The following is a 14,506-nucleotide window of genomic DNA, read 5'->3' on the forward strand; positions in this document are numbered from 1 at the left end:
CCACTCGTGCTCGCGGAATTAATAACAGCTATATGTTAACAAATTACCATATGAATTAGCCGTGTGCACATTGTTTATGTGGAGTGAATGCAGTAGCAATTAATTACTCCACGAAGTGAATTTGTTTTTATTGGTGAAATTGTCTACCAGACCACTGCAGATCAGTATTGTAGCATGTTGCCCAGTGAAATCATTGTGGCGACTCGGATGCTTGTAAAGGAACAAATAACGCTTCAAAATAAAATGTGAAATATAAAGTAATGTATGGAACGAATGGTACTGGGATGATTTTATTTTGAAGTTACTCTCAGAAGCGTGGTCCTGACATCTAGTTGTTATCTACATGATGATCAACTTGAAGAGGAATTCTTTTTTTTCTCCATTGACGATCTTTTTTTGCGCCAGTTCAAAACAAACATGGCAGACGAAATTGGCAAAAACGTTCGTAAGTCGTCACCTTTTGTTGTATAAAAGAGTAGCTGTCACGGGGGACCCCGAGCCCGAACAGGATGCGACCGACAACCGAGGGGTTGGGTTCAAAGAGTTTATTACAACAGAAAGCGCACGTCTGGCGTGGAAAATAAGGGTGTCCAAAAAGGGAACGGGAAAGTACAAACAAAAGTCACAAAGTACGAAAGAAGGGAGAGACGAGAACGTCTAGGAGGGATCAGTCCAACTGAGGAGTAAGGCAACGAGGGGGCGGAGGCTATAGGAGAACGACTAGGAACAAAGTAACAACAAAAAACATTAAGTGAGCAAAAATACAACTAGAGAAAAGTACCAACCAAAAGAATCACAAGCGAGAGGGATGCGAGGCATGGGAGTTCACTGGGCGCAGGGAGTATGGCGAAGGAATAACCCAGCGTCGCTCTCCTGTAGCGACCAGCCTTAAAAAGACCCTGATGGGTAATGGGGAACAGGTGCGCAAGGCTGGTGACCCCGCCCCCTCGTGGCACAATCGAACACTGCCTAGGCACAGAGCAAACACACACACATGACAGTAGCAGGACGATGATTCATTTTTAGGTCAAAAAACGTTCTTTTGAAAGTATGCTTCCCCGTCAAAAATTATGCGTCTAGGACGCAGAAACACAGGCAAACAAGAACATTTATATATGTTGTGTTTTGTTTTGTTGAATTCAGCCTGTTATGACGTGAGGGCCCTGTTCGGTGCAGGTATGCATCATTCTAACCCAACCCTAATGGAAGTACTTTGTATTAAAAATGCAATCTCCTGAAAAAACAGTACAGATTCCCTTTTGGAAAATGACACTTGTCTTTGACTGTCTGAATATCTGTTTGTGGCCCATGTGGCAGGTGCATTCCTTCATGCAACCACCAAAATTCAATGAAGCCTTATTGGAATTTGGGATTTTATATGATACTGTTATAGACAGAGTCTGGCCGGCAGACAACATTTGTAACTTGAAAAACTGTCACGACATGGGCAAACAAATGTAGTGTGATGGCATTCTTATGTAATTTAGCCCCTGTTACCTAACAGTGGTATGGAAATTCAGTACTACTCATTTTCAGGAATAGGGCGCCATTAACAGATTAACTTGTTGAATTTCACACTAGATGGGATGTGCATTTGGGGCCAAAGACTTGGCTATTTGTATACACACCGGTGTTAAGTTACTTTCATTAAAATGCTCCCTGAAAGGCGCAGACTCAACAAAAGATTTATGTACATTTCTGCTGAAAAAAAAAAAAAAAAAACAGGAACCCCCAATACTATCATCTCTTCAGGAGACTTGCATTTTTGTTCCGCCAGAAACATTTCATCTGCAAAGAGAGCATGCATTTTCAACACTTTAGATCACAGGGGTCAAACTCAAGGGCTGGGGGCCAGATCCGGCCTGCCTCATCATTTTAGGTGGGCCACGAAATGCTGATTTGACTTCAAGTTTCTGCTAAAATAACAATTTTGCAAGTTGACCTTAACTTTTAAAAATTGGGGGGGGGGGGGGGGGGGGGGGGGGGGGGGACCCAGCATTTTTAATCTTTCTTTTGAACAAATTTTACCGGCCTCTAATTTCTAATTAAAGGTAAATGTGTGGCAAGCACACTTCAAATTTATTTGATTTCATAGATTTCATACAATAAAAATGAGCTTGACACATATGCTTTGGATTGTTCATTCTTTAAAAAAAATAAAATAAAATAACAAGCACATCTATGAACTGAGTCCAGCAATATATATATATTTTTTTGTACTGGTTTAAAGCCTTAAGCCATTGATGTGTGTGTGTGTGTGTGTTTAAAATGAATTCTATCTTTCTTTTTCAATGTGTCTGCTTCATAGTTTTCTAGCTATTTTTTTTTAAATATTGCATGATGATAGTATTGTGCAAAAACTGGAATTTCATAGTTCCATATTGCCCTGATAGTTCTTATCTCTACTAGATTGATGCTTTTAGAAAGTCAATTTTGCTGCCACATTTACATACATTTTTCTCCTTCCTGTTTTGCCAAGGTGCTGAACCTGTTTCTTGCCTTGTTGCTGAGCTCATTCAGCGCTGACAACTTGGCTGCCACAGATGACGATGGCGAGCTTAACAACCTACAAATTTCCGTCATTCGCATTAAGAAAGGCATCGCGTGGATCAAAGCCAAGGCGCGGCTACTGGTGGCCAGCCTGCTGAGGAAACCACCCATGGAGGACGAGCAGAAGCCTTTAGATGACATGTACGACAAGAAGCTGAACTGTATTGCCAATCACACCGGGGTAGACATAAACCGAGATCTGGATTATGCAAAGAATGGCAATGGCACAACCAGCGGCATTGGTAGCAGCGTGGGCAAGTATATGATCGATGAAGACCACATGTCATTCATCCACAACCCCAATTTGACCGTCTGCGTACCCATTGCGGTTGGAGAGTCTGACTTTGAGAACCTCAATACCGAGGACTTCAGCAGTGAGTCAGACATTGAAAACAGCAAAGAGGTGAGTGTGACGAATTGTCCGTGTGACAATAGTCACTTTACAAATCCACTAAACAGTGGAGAAATATGTTCAGTTGAGTGAATAAACTGGGTTGGTTCAATTTACTACTTGTCACTGACAGCTATAACACACTCCCTGTCTCAGTCCTGGTTTCATTTCTTGCTGATAACAGCTTTCTGGGAAGTGTTTCAAATAACCAATGCATGCTTACCAAATGTGCATCTTTTCTCTAATTGGCGCTTGACCAAGAAATGCAAGATATATGTTTTTTCCTAATTAAGGATGTTTGTTAGTAAATTCAACCTCAGCAATACCTTGTTTCACATGTGGTGTACGTGACAGATGAAATTTAGACAAATGTTAATGACACCGTCTTCTATAGTTGTAGGGCATGAGAACTAGCATCTACCATTTCAGAGTCATGTAAAGCATGGTACTGTCATGGATATGATTTTTATTTCCACTCTTGTCCCCTGTATTAAACATAATGGTGTAGTGTAGCCAAGGGTTAAACCCCTGAGCTGGCTTTGTTTTTGTGTTACACTGAGCAATGATTCCAATTTTGTCTGGCTTGAAAACAATGACTGATTTGAATGATGATTGAATTGATGATGACGGAAATGTTGTATACAATAATAAATAATCCAACATTCACATTTCCTAACAAACTTGTTTAGCTCTTACCTCCGAACTCAACTATGGCATTTTAGTTGTCTGTTTTATTTTTTGTTTGTTTTGTTTTGTTTTAAACGTCTGCGTCTTTGCAGCTGGATGACACCAGCTCATCAGAGGGCAGCACCATTGACATCAAGCCAGATGTGGAGGAGGTGGTTGTGGTGGAAACGGTGGAGGAATACATGGAACCGGAAGCATGTTGGACAGATGGTGAGGCCACTGCTCTCATGACGCCCATTAGCTCCAGTCAACAGCACCAAGACTCCCTTGGGCTGTGTGACAATGATAGGGCAGCTGGGTGAAGGACAGTTTCATTATAAAGACTCAGTCGAGCATGCCCACTATTTATCATCACTGTCTGACCCGCGCTATCCCTGTCACTGATCCCTAAATGCCCTCAAGATATGTGCGCATATGCAGCATGGTGTTTTAAAAGACATGGTGAATACTCTGTCACGTCAAAGGAAGACCTGGTGTGCACTATTTTTTTTATACATCAAACATCTAAAAAGAATCTAGAATGTGTGAAGAAAAAACAATGGTCTTGTCTGTGTCTACTGCCCTTTTAAAGCATAGTGATAACCAGCTATGCACATCGCTCACACAAAAATGTCTCCATCCCCAATTGTGAGTCTCCTCCCTCAAAGCAGATGTCTGTCCAAGTACCAACACTGAATTGTGAGGACAACTCAGAGTACAAGTCGACCTCGATTATAAGACGAACCCCCCTTTTTTACTTCAATTTGGGTGAATTTGACAAAAACGCCATTATAAGTCTAGTTTAGTGGTTACATAGATCATGGATGTCCAATAATAACACATGGTGTGTGTTATTAAAATGACAAAATTACAATCCTTTTGGACGAATTTCTTTATTGCGTATCGTTTAACATACTGTTGCGGTTATAGGGGGAGCGGGTGGGGCGGAAACGAGAAAAATGCGAGGCAATGTACGGATAGACGCAAGTGTTGAAACTAATGTTGCAGCAATAAAATGAAGTGTCAATTTTTTTAACACAGCTGAATATGAATGTGTCAAAAAGTCCTAAAAGTCAAACCTCCTCCCATTCAAATCCCTGACGTCCTCTCCTTCCTGTCATTTGCGCATACATCCTCATTTCTCTTCCACGGTTAGTCATCTTTGGACTTGTGCAATTTGTTTGAACAGATGGTCTTCGGAGATGATTTGCTGATCATCTTACTTGTGATCTTCTTTACCCAAGTGACTGTTGCGAAATCAGACCGTAGAAGGTTGCCCTTTGCTTTTTTTCCCCCCACCTGCTGACATCCATGCCAGCTTGTTTACCAGTCAGACAGGTCAAGCCATCTTTTCCTTTTCATTACGGATCAAAGTCCACCGGAAAAATAATGAGAACATGCTAAAAACAGATGCATACTGTATCGAATTAGAGGTATACACTCACACACACACACACACACACACACACACACACACACACACACACACACATATATATATATATATATATATATATATATATATATATATATATATATATACTGTACCTTTAATTCGAAGAAAGGTGAGGCACCTAATCAAGCTAAAGGGCACAGTCCAATCGAATCCCTGGTGTAAAATCCCTGGTGTAATCTGCTACTTGGTGCAGGCTAGCGCCTGCATTAACATACTCATCCTGTGTAGCTGACAGAAGAATCCCCATCCCTCCCTCTGTGCTCACAGCGTGCGTGGCTAAGTACAAGTGCTGCGATGTCGATATCACTATGGGCTGGGGGAAGAGCTGGTGGTACCTGAGAAAAACCTGCTACCTAATTGTGGAGCACAACTGGTTTGAGACGCTCATCATCTTTATGATCCTCCTCAGCAGTGGAGCTCTGGTGAGTTGGACGAAAATTAATGCATTTTATTATGTTGGAGTGCTTACAGACCTGTGTGTCGCGAGGAGGGAGGGGCGATAACAGACATTAAAATGCTTATTCTCAAGTGTTTCAAATGTGACTGGAAACATATCAAAGCTCTCTGTATATCTATATGTACTTATTTGAAATACATCCTAGCTAACCGTTTATTCACCCTTTGAATCACTGTTGGTCATGGTGCTGTACACCATGCAGGCATATATATATATATATATATACCAGGCATCATGCTTCCCTTTTATGGAGTAAAAAGACGTACGTGTGTTTCACCATTTGTATGAGTACGACTCTCGCGAGACCACGCTTTATTTACGTCTTTGCATGAATGTGTCCTTTGGATTCGCGAATCTCTCATTTGGATTCCTGGATCTGAGCTTTCGGATTTGAGTTGAATATGCAAATTGAGATGATGTCACACCACGCTACCAGGCAAATTCAGTCAATCTGCAAACCATCAGCGCCGCCATTAGTCAAGCTCACATACGTCTTTTTAACAGCGATCTTACTCCATACATCAACAGCTAATTGTTTGCGATGGTGAATGTCCAATCTATACAGAAATTATTTTATGAAATGGACTGGCAGGCTTATGACCTGTGACTCCAAATCCATATATTTATATACTTTTGGACTCCCAGTTTACGACGTCCCTGCCTTACGTTTTTTTGACCCTACAACGGGGACAGCCACGTTTTTTTTTTTGTCCCCTCTTTCCCCCATTTTCCTGCCTGTCACATGGTCACGAAGATGCTGGTCTGCTATTGGTCAGCGCAACCAATACCAGGCAAATTCAGTCAATCTGCAAACCATCAGCGCCGCCATTAGTCAAGCTCACATACGTCTTTTTGACAGCGATCTTACTCCATACATCAACAGCTAATTGTTTGCGATGGTGAATGTCCAATCTATACAGAAATTATTTTATGAAATGGACTGGCAGGCTTATGACCTGTGACTCCAAATCCATATATTTATATACGTTTGGACTCCCAGTTTACGACGTCCCTGCCTTACGTTTTTTTGACCCTACAACGGGGACAGCCACGTTTTTTTTTTTTTGTCCCCTCTTTCCCCCATTTTCCTGCCTGTCACATGGTCACGAAGATGCTGGTCTGCTATTGGTCAGCGCACAGGGTCACAAAGATGGCTGCCTAAAGACTTGGTCTCATGTGAGAGTGCTTTCAATATCGTATTTATTGAGCATTTTAGTGCTTAATTCAAACTTTAATTGGTCGGCCATGGGTCCCAAGATTGCTAGTGATGTTAAAGAGAGAAGTAAGAAGGTGATTAGTATGGAAACAAAGCTGGAGATAATCATGAAACCTAGCGTAGGTTAGGCTACCATCTCTAGGGAATATGGCCATAACAAGCATGTCACTCAAAGGTAAATAAATCCTTTACATATTATTTTTTTATTTATGATGTTATTTGATTGTTACATATATAAGTAGCATTATACTATTTTGGTACCAATGTTTAATATGTATTTACAATTTTGATGTTTTTTATGTGGGGTTGTACATGCATTAACTAATTAACATAGGTTCGTATTGCCTGCCATATGGCGAATCCTTGTTATGATCCCAACCGCGGAACGGATTAATCTCGTAAACCGGGGGCCCACTGTATAATTTGTTTTTGTTTTGCTTTGTTTGTTTGTTTGTTCGATGCTGAAAGCTTTCCTTTATGTTTGACATAAATGGCGATTAAAGAATCTGAATCTGAATTGTTTGAAAATCATTGATATAAGTTATAAATTAGTCCGTCACAATGTTTTTTTAAAAGATTAACTGCCACATAACTAGAACAATCAATAAGTAAATAATAATGATAAAAAGCTTTGAGAGAAGCTTCCCAAAATGACGCCATTTTCCAAAAAAATGGCTCTAAATGGCCACAAATGTCCCAAAAAAGCTTCCATTTGAGCATCACATGAAATGCGCATACATTATCTTAAGATTGAAGCCTGTTGAGCTGTTCAAAGCCTCTGTGTGCCATTCAGTTCGCGTTCAATTCGGCCATGTTTTGCTTTACGCATGCGTGGCGATTGACTCGCAGATGGATTGACTTTGCCAGGTAGCTAGGCGTGACATGATCTCAATTTGTATATTCAACTCAAAGGCTCAGATCCATGAATGCATGGGATCAGATCCACGAATCCAAAGGAGAGATTTGTGAATCCGAAGAAGAGACTCATGCAAAGACGTGAAGTCCGGTTTCGCGAGAGTGGACTTATACAAACGGTCTTTTTTGACAGCGATCCTATTTTATATCCTTGCATGTGGCATTTGTGTCCTTTTTTCCATAGGCTTTTGAGGATGTCTACATTGAGCAAAGGAAAACCATCCGGATCATTTTGGAGTATGCAGACAGGGTTTTCACCTACATCTTCATCCTGGAGATGCTGTTGAAATGGGTCGCCTATGGCTTTGTCAAGTACTTCACCAATGCTTGGTGTTGGCTCGATTTCTTCATTGTGGATGTAAGTGCATCTCGTCTCTTCAAGCAGTTAGTCAGTCTACCACCCCACCTTGATGCACACTGTCACATTATTCAAACAGTACAATTACTATATGTGAATAATAATTTTAACTACCGTATTCCTCCGTGTAAAAGTCGACCTTGTGTATAAGTCCAGCCCCCCTCTTTTACTTCAATTTGGGTGAATTTTACAAAAACGTGAGTATAGGTCTACACTTGACTGTAGTGGTTATAAATTTTATGGCTGTTCAATAAATCACATGTTGTGTGTTCTTAAAATGAACAAATTACAGGAATTTAGATGCATTTCTTTGTATATTGAATAACATATGATTGCAGTTATGGCTGGGGGTGGGGGCTTGGGCGTAAACGAGACAAATGCGAGGCAACGTGCATACGCATGGACGCAAGTGCTGAAACTAATGTTGCGACAATAAAACGATTTGAAGTTCCGATGCTTTTTTTGACACAGTAGAATTTGAATTGATCTAAAATCCCTCTAAGTTGTCGTCACTATCTGACACGCCAAATAGCTCCTCCCATTTAACTCCCAGACCTTCTTCCTGCTCGTCATTTGCGCAAACATCCTCATTACTCCTCCAAAGGTAGTCATCTAAAGACCTGTCCAATTTGTTTGAAATGTTTTTTGGAGATGATGTGCTGATCATCTTACTTGGGACATTCTTTACCCAAGTGACAACTGTTGTGATATCAGAATGTGGAAGGTTGCCCCCAATGAGGGGGTTAAAAATGAGAAAAAAAAAAAAAAAACTCGACTCTACACGGAGCAATACGGTTCTTCCAACTTCCATATGTTTACTGCTTTCGTTCATCATTAGTGAGTGAAGGAATGTTTTAGGGACATTAAAAATCTATGTGAATAAACTTTTTACTTAGAAAACTGATATAGGATCTGATGCCTTCAGCCTCAAATTGTCAATGCCTGTGGTTGCCTTAGGTTGCTAATGAAATGATGCTTCGCTGGGTATAAAAGGCATGTGATCTGTTTAGTTCCTAAAAGATGTTTATATTTGTCCTTTGTAAATTCAGAACTCCAGAATAACTTTTTTTGTTTTTACTAGGAACACTGTGGCTCTAACCTGAAAATTTAAGGGTGCTATTGGAAATTTTAGTGGCACACATGATTCCCAAGTTGACTTGCCAGGTAAATATTTACATTTCCACGCATTTTCACAATAACATTGGTAAATGGGTGGAAGTGTGAAGCAGAAGTTTATCAGCAACATCAACATAAAAACAATCATCACACAAGTAGATGGAAAATTTGGATGCACTGCCTCAATTTTTATGGGCGAAATTCCATCCGTTCGGGTTTGAGTCAGGGACCCCAACCGTTTTAGACCGGTCAAGGCTTGAGATTTTTACTGTGGAAGGCCTTGGAATGCCGACTATAAAGTCCAAGTATGAGCTCACCATTAATGACAAACTAATGGGAGCCCTCAGCTTGCTTGAGTCTCGAAAATACTTTTGAGACCCCCCACTCCAAATGGACAGAACGTACACAAATGACATTTATTAAATCAATCATATACTGTAACTGAATTACATATGCTATCCATTTGAATACAAAACATGAATTAGATCCAAATGAGTACTTACTGTATATTATATAGCAAGGGGAAATACCTGGCACAAACGAAAATGTTAACAGGCTAAACGCATACAAGGCAGCACTATAGAACATGCTGAAGATAGGAACTAACATTAGCTAGCATGTTATCCGCAGCCACAAGTTGTTGAATCAACAAACAAACTAATTGGGGGCATATTATCGTTAATAATATCATTCTTACAAAGAAAGTACAACTTACAGATGCTCGTGGGCCACAGCGAGACTGAACACCACCACTCCGTTCTACCTCACTACATAACGTAATATCAACAACGACCAAAGGCGAAGCCAAAAAACATAGATCAAGCCAAACAAAGCACCAATGAATGAACTGTTAAAGGATAAAGGACTAAATCAGTTTCAAAACATCATTAGTCTGGGTGCGGCCCACACGGCCCAGTAACAGTTGATGCATGGACCGGTACTGGCGGTTGGGGACCTCTGGTCTAGAGCTCTTTTAATGTTATTTTACAATAACATTAAGCATATTTTCAAATCAAATGAGCACATGCCTTTTACTTCCCAATCCATCCGTTTTTTTAATGATTGGTTTGCTCCTCTGAGACGCTTCTATACTGTACTGCAGGACCAAATTCTCTGCCTGCTGTAGCATTTTTAATTTGGATTCAAGGAAATGATTGGATGAATCAATTACTTGCCTACGATTGCAAGTGTCGCTCAGAGATGCGGAGTGTTATGAAGAAGTGTCATTGATCTTGTCTCTGTCTTGTAAGATGTTGTTGTAGATATGAGCCTGCCAATGTCCTTTCTTTACTCCTTGTGTCTTGTGTCAAGTTTGAAGGACCAGAAGAGAGAAGCGTCGTTATTCTATACTTAAGGACTTGCAAGAAAGTACCATCTCAGCTCCCCGTAATGCTGAGTGATTTTATGTAGAATGAAAGAAGTTTCCGTAAGAAAAATTAAACTTACAAAGGTAGCAATTGAAAAAGATAATACCGTCTCAGACTTCTGTCCTTCTGCTTGAAAAAAAAAAAAAAAAAACATCTCCAGAGTGTCCGACACTTCAACCCAAATCAGTGAATGAACTCATAGGCAAACACAAGCGACAAGATCACACAATCGCTGACTTTTGCTAAGACCCACCCGCTTCAGTTCGGTAGCCAAGTACTTCACACTTTTAACCCTTTCACTCCCGTTGGGACAATGCGTCCCTGCACTTTTGAAAAAAGGGCAGTGGGTATAGGAATGGTAGCAAGACAATGAAATGGCATCCCAGTGGTTTCTTACACCTATCTACACATTCTAGTGGCTACTAGCAACTTTTCCATACACAAGCCAGTGCTGGGCCAGTGTTGTACAATTTCTCGCCAATAAACAATCATGTACTGCGGAAATATAATGATAATATGTGCTATATATATGTGTTACAATAGATTACTCTGATGTAAGCTTTACTATGTATTGTAGGCGTTTGGTGATCATATTCACTTCTCTGGCACGATTTTTGTACAAGTATTCTGGTCTATGGGATATACAGCCCCAGTGGTATTTCTTGGTGGGAGAATGAATCCCAGTGGTACATATAGGTACATATTTTTATGTGTGATCAAATTAAACATGTTGAAATTGCCAAGTTGACATTACGTCAGATGCCCATGTCAGTTGCCTGCCTTACCTCTTTTTGCTTACTGAATTATAATTTAACTGACTTGCATGTTTATCTGCATCTTTAAAGTGCAGTTCAAACTGCAATCAGCCTGCATTTTCTCTCCGAACACCACTCTTGGCCCTTGGCACGGAAACGCAACATAGGCTTTTTTAATTCCCTAATTAAAGATGTTTTTTTTAAATACATTCAATACTTTGTTTCACTTGTCGTATACGTGATAGATGAAATTTAGACAAATGTTTGTGAAACCATCTCCTATAGTGGTAGGGCAGGCAGGCCTCTACCATTTCAGTCATGGAAAGCATGATAATGCCGTCAGTGGACATGATCATTAACTGCACTCTCATGTCCTGTGTTAAACATTATAGTGTTTTCTTGTTACACTTGTATAACTGTGTTGTGTTTCAGTTGCAGTGTAACTGTAGAACCACAGACATGGTTTTAACTGTAAGTGTAAATAATAAAACAGGAAAAAGTATGAGTGCAGAGGTAGACCAACGCCTGACAAATGAAGGACCAGAAAAAATTAGTCAAATGTCGTCCTCTAGTGATGGTGGAAGGCCGGGCAAAAATACACCCATGGGCGGACGGACCGATGATTACAATTTTGTCTGGCTTGAAAAAATGACGGACCGACAATAACAGAAAGGGGGCTGGGCTCTGCCGAATGTAAAAAAATGTAAATTGCCTACCTCTGCGAAATACCGTAATGGAGGAAGTCACCCTGCCGCCCAAATAAATGTACAGTATAATGTTGGTAGCACCACACTGATAATGCAGTCTAAGCAATAATATAATATTTCCTTCATATATTACAATATATTTTGGTCTGGTTTGCAAATCAGTGCCAGAGGTTGTTGTTATGTGCCCAGTCTAATTTCACTGTGTGCACGGTTGGCGTTTTCTTTCTTTTGGTATTTTGCTATATTTGCACAGGTGAAATTGGCGGTAAAAAGAATTTTATGCTTATGTGCACTGCTGTGGAATTGAAGTATTCTTTTTCTGGCCAATTCGAGTGCCATCGTTAATTTGCATCAACAAAATAACAGTATCTGATCTTGTGAGCTAGTTAATGTGTCCAGTGCTGTTTCTCAATTCACTTTTTCTTCAAAGGTGCTTTAAACGTATGAAATGTAGAGAATGTAGAGAGTTGGCGTGTTGTTCCATTGATGTACTGCTGTGAATTAGGTTGAAGATTGACCAAAAGGTGCTTTTCTAGGGTCTAATGAACTAGGGTTAGTTGTAGGATTAGGGTTGGGTATTTTTTTTTTTTTTTTTTTATGGCTTTAATTTTTAATTATTTATTTTTTTACGACCATATTACATCAACAAATACCCGGGCTACAAAATGGCAGTTTATCAACATAATTCAAATGACTTTTATAAAAAGACATTTGATTTATATTTAACACAATTGAACTGCAAAACCTGTTCGAAAAATTAACTTTTACAGCATAAACAAGGCATCACCACCATGCTGTGAAACTAAGTAATAAAGGGATTGAAATACAAACAAAGATTTTATATCTTGTCTTTAAAGGTTTACAAAACAATACAGATTAAATGATTTATGCTGTTTTTAAATCTTAAGTCAACCTTTCACTGGGTGTGTCATGAGCATCATGAGCTACATTTAGAACGGCAAATCCATATTTCCAGTTATGGTGGTGAAATAATATAAAAAGTAATGAAACAGTAGTGTAATGCATTACATTTCAAATACAGTAGTAATGTAATGTATCTAATTACAGTACAGTAATCGGTAAGAAATAATGCATTACAGTTTTGGAGTAACTTGCCCAACATTGGGTATTTCTTGATGGGAGAATACAGTAAATCCCAGTTGTATATATAGGCACACATTTCTCCATGGGATTTTTTGTGTTTGGTAAAGAAATTTCCACTTCTATGACCCATTTTTTTGTACTAGTGTCAAATCCTATGGGCTCTGCAGTTCCAGTGATACTGGAAATACTGATGGGACAAAAAATCCCAGGGCCTGTAACCTTTGTCTATGGAAGTGGGATTTTTTTTAACAAAATTTCCAAGTAATCTATACTTATTAACAAGGAAAATATGACATACAATTTATTTATTTATTTGTTTGTTTTACATCGGTAGTGAAAGGGTTAAAAAAGAGGATAAGGCATCTACGTTTTTACACTGGGTCAGATAGGTCTTTTTTTTTAATCACTTTGGTAAATAAAATCAACATTTAGAATCCTTTCGTTGTCTCCACAAAACCACGTTGATACCACAAAACACAGAGATCAGGAAGGAGGCAAACACTCTTTCACAGCAAGGTATTTGTAAATATAGGTAGCATCATTCCAATTTGTTGCTATTGCTATTGGAGTCTCCCTCCTAGTAGGTTGTTTCGGGACGGTGCCGTGAATCAGCCGTCAGAATGTGCTTTCAAGAGAAAATCTTTCCCCCCTCCATCCCCTGCTCACTCCCTCTGGAAAGTGTAACCTCGGCAATGTGATGATGATTTGCTGAGATGTAATGATGGTGGGTGACAGACGCCCAGCGGTAAGTTTGGTCTTCACTAGCGCTCCCCCTGCAAAAAAAAAAAAGTTTTTTTGTGTGGCGGTCGATGTTTCGGCATCTGCTGTCGTGTGTTGTTGGGTGCAATTGTTGCTGTGGACTTGCAAAGGGGGGTGGGACACCATCATTAAACCAGCTCATCTTATTTTTGTGTGAATGCACCTAACTTTTCCTCATGACCCTTGTGTTACTGCATCTTTTTCTTACATACAGTTATTTGTGCATGTTTTGCCGTGTTCACGTGAAGAGCAGGGAGATTCAGATGTAAAGTCCACGGTTAAATGTTAAACGTTGCTTCAGTGTGGTTGTATGTTAAAGGAGACATATTTTGCATTCTTTGTTCCAAATAGACAAAGGGTAAAGAACTTAACTCTAACATCAACTTCTATCAGCCGTTTTGAAATAACTTGAATTTTTACCTCCCTTTGCTCCACGATGAATACCAACTGCTTTTTTTATTAACATGACAACACGGGTTCAAGCAAAGTTGCGTAGCTGAAAATAAACAAGTACCCATTGAAAGATGTTTTGAATGTTCATGCATGGATAGATGTAAGCAGATCAAAGATTCAGTTGGAAGCATAATTTCTCACTTGATTTGGTGGGATGTCACAACCACATTTTTGGACAAAGGCAATTGAAAGTCAGTTTTCTATAATACCATATGTCTCCTTTAATATTTGGACTA

General features: G+C 39.7%; 1 protein-coding gene across 1 annotated transcript in view; it reads left to right on the top strand.

Annotated features, from left to right (window-relative positions):
• The window catches only part of scn8aa (sodium channel, voltage gated, type VIII, alpha subunit a), an 80,832-nt gene that overhangs the window by 42,913 nt on the left and 23,413 nt on the right, over positions 1–14,506 (top strand). The window contains exons 17-20 of the mRNA XM_088407392.1: positions 2,480–2,953; positions 3,721–3,838; positions 5,331–5,485; positions 7,836–8,009. Coding sequence (XP_088263518.1) covers positions 2,480–2,953; positions 3,721–3,838; positions 5,331–5,485; positions 7,836–8,009 — 921 coding nt within the window. The remainder of the gene's footprint in view (positions 1–2,479; positions 2,954–3,720; positions 3,839–5,330; positions 5,486–7,835; positions 8,010–14,506) is intronic.

Source organism: Hippichthys cyanospilos, chromosome 2, assembly GCF_059441005.1.
Source record: "Hippichthys cyanospilos isolate Australia breed blue-spotted pipefish chromosome 2, RoL_Hcya_1.0, whole genome shotgun sequence".
NCBI lineage: Eukaryota > Metazoa > Chordata > Actinopteri > Syngnathiformes > Syngnathidae > Hippichthys > Hippichthys cyanospilos.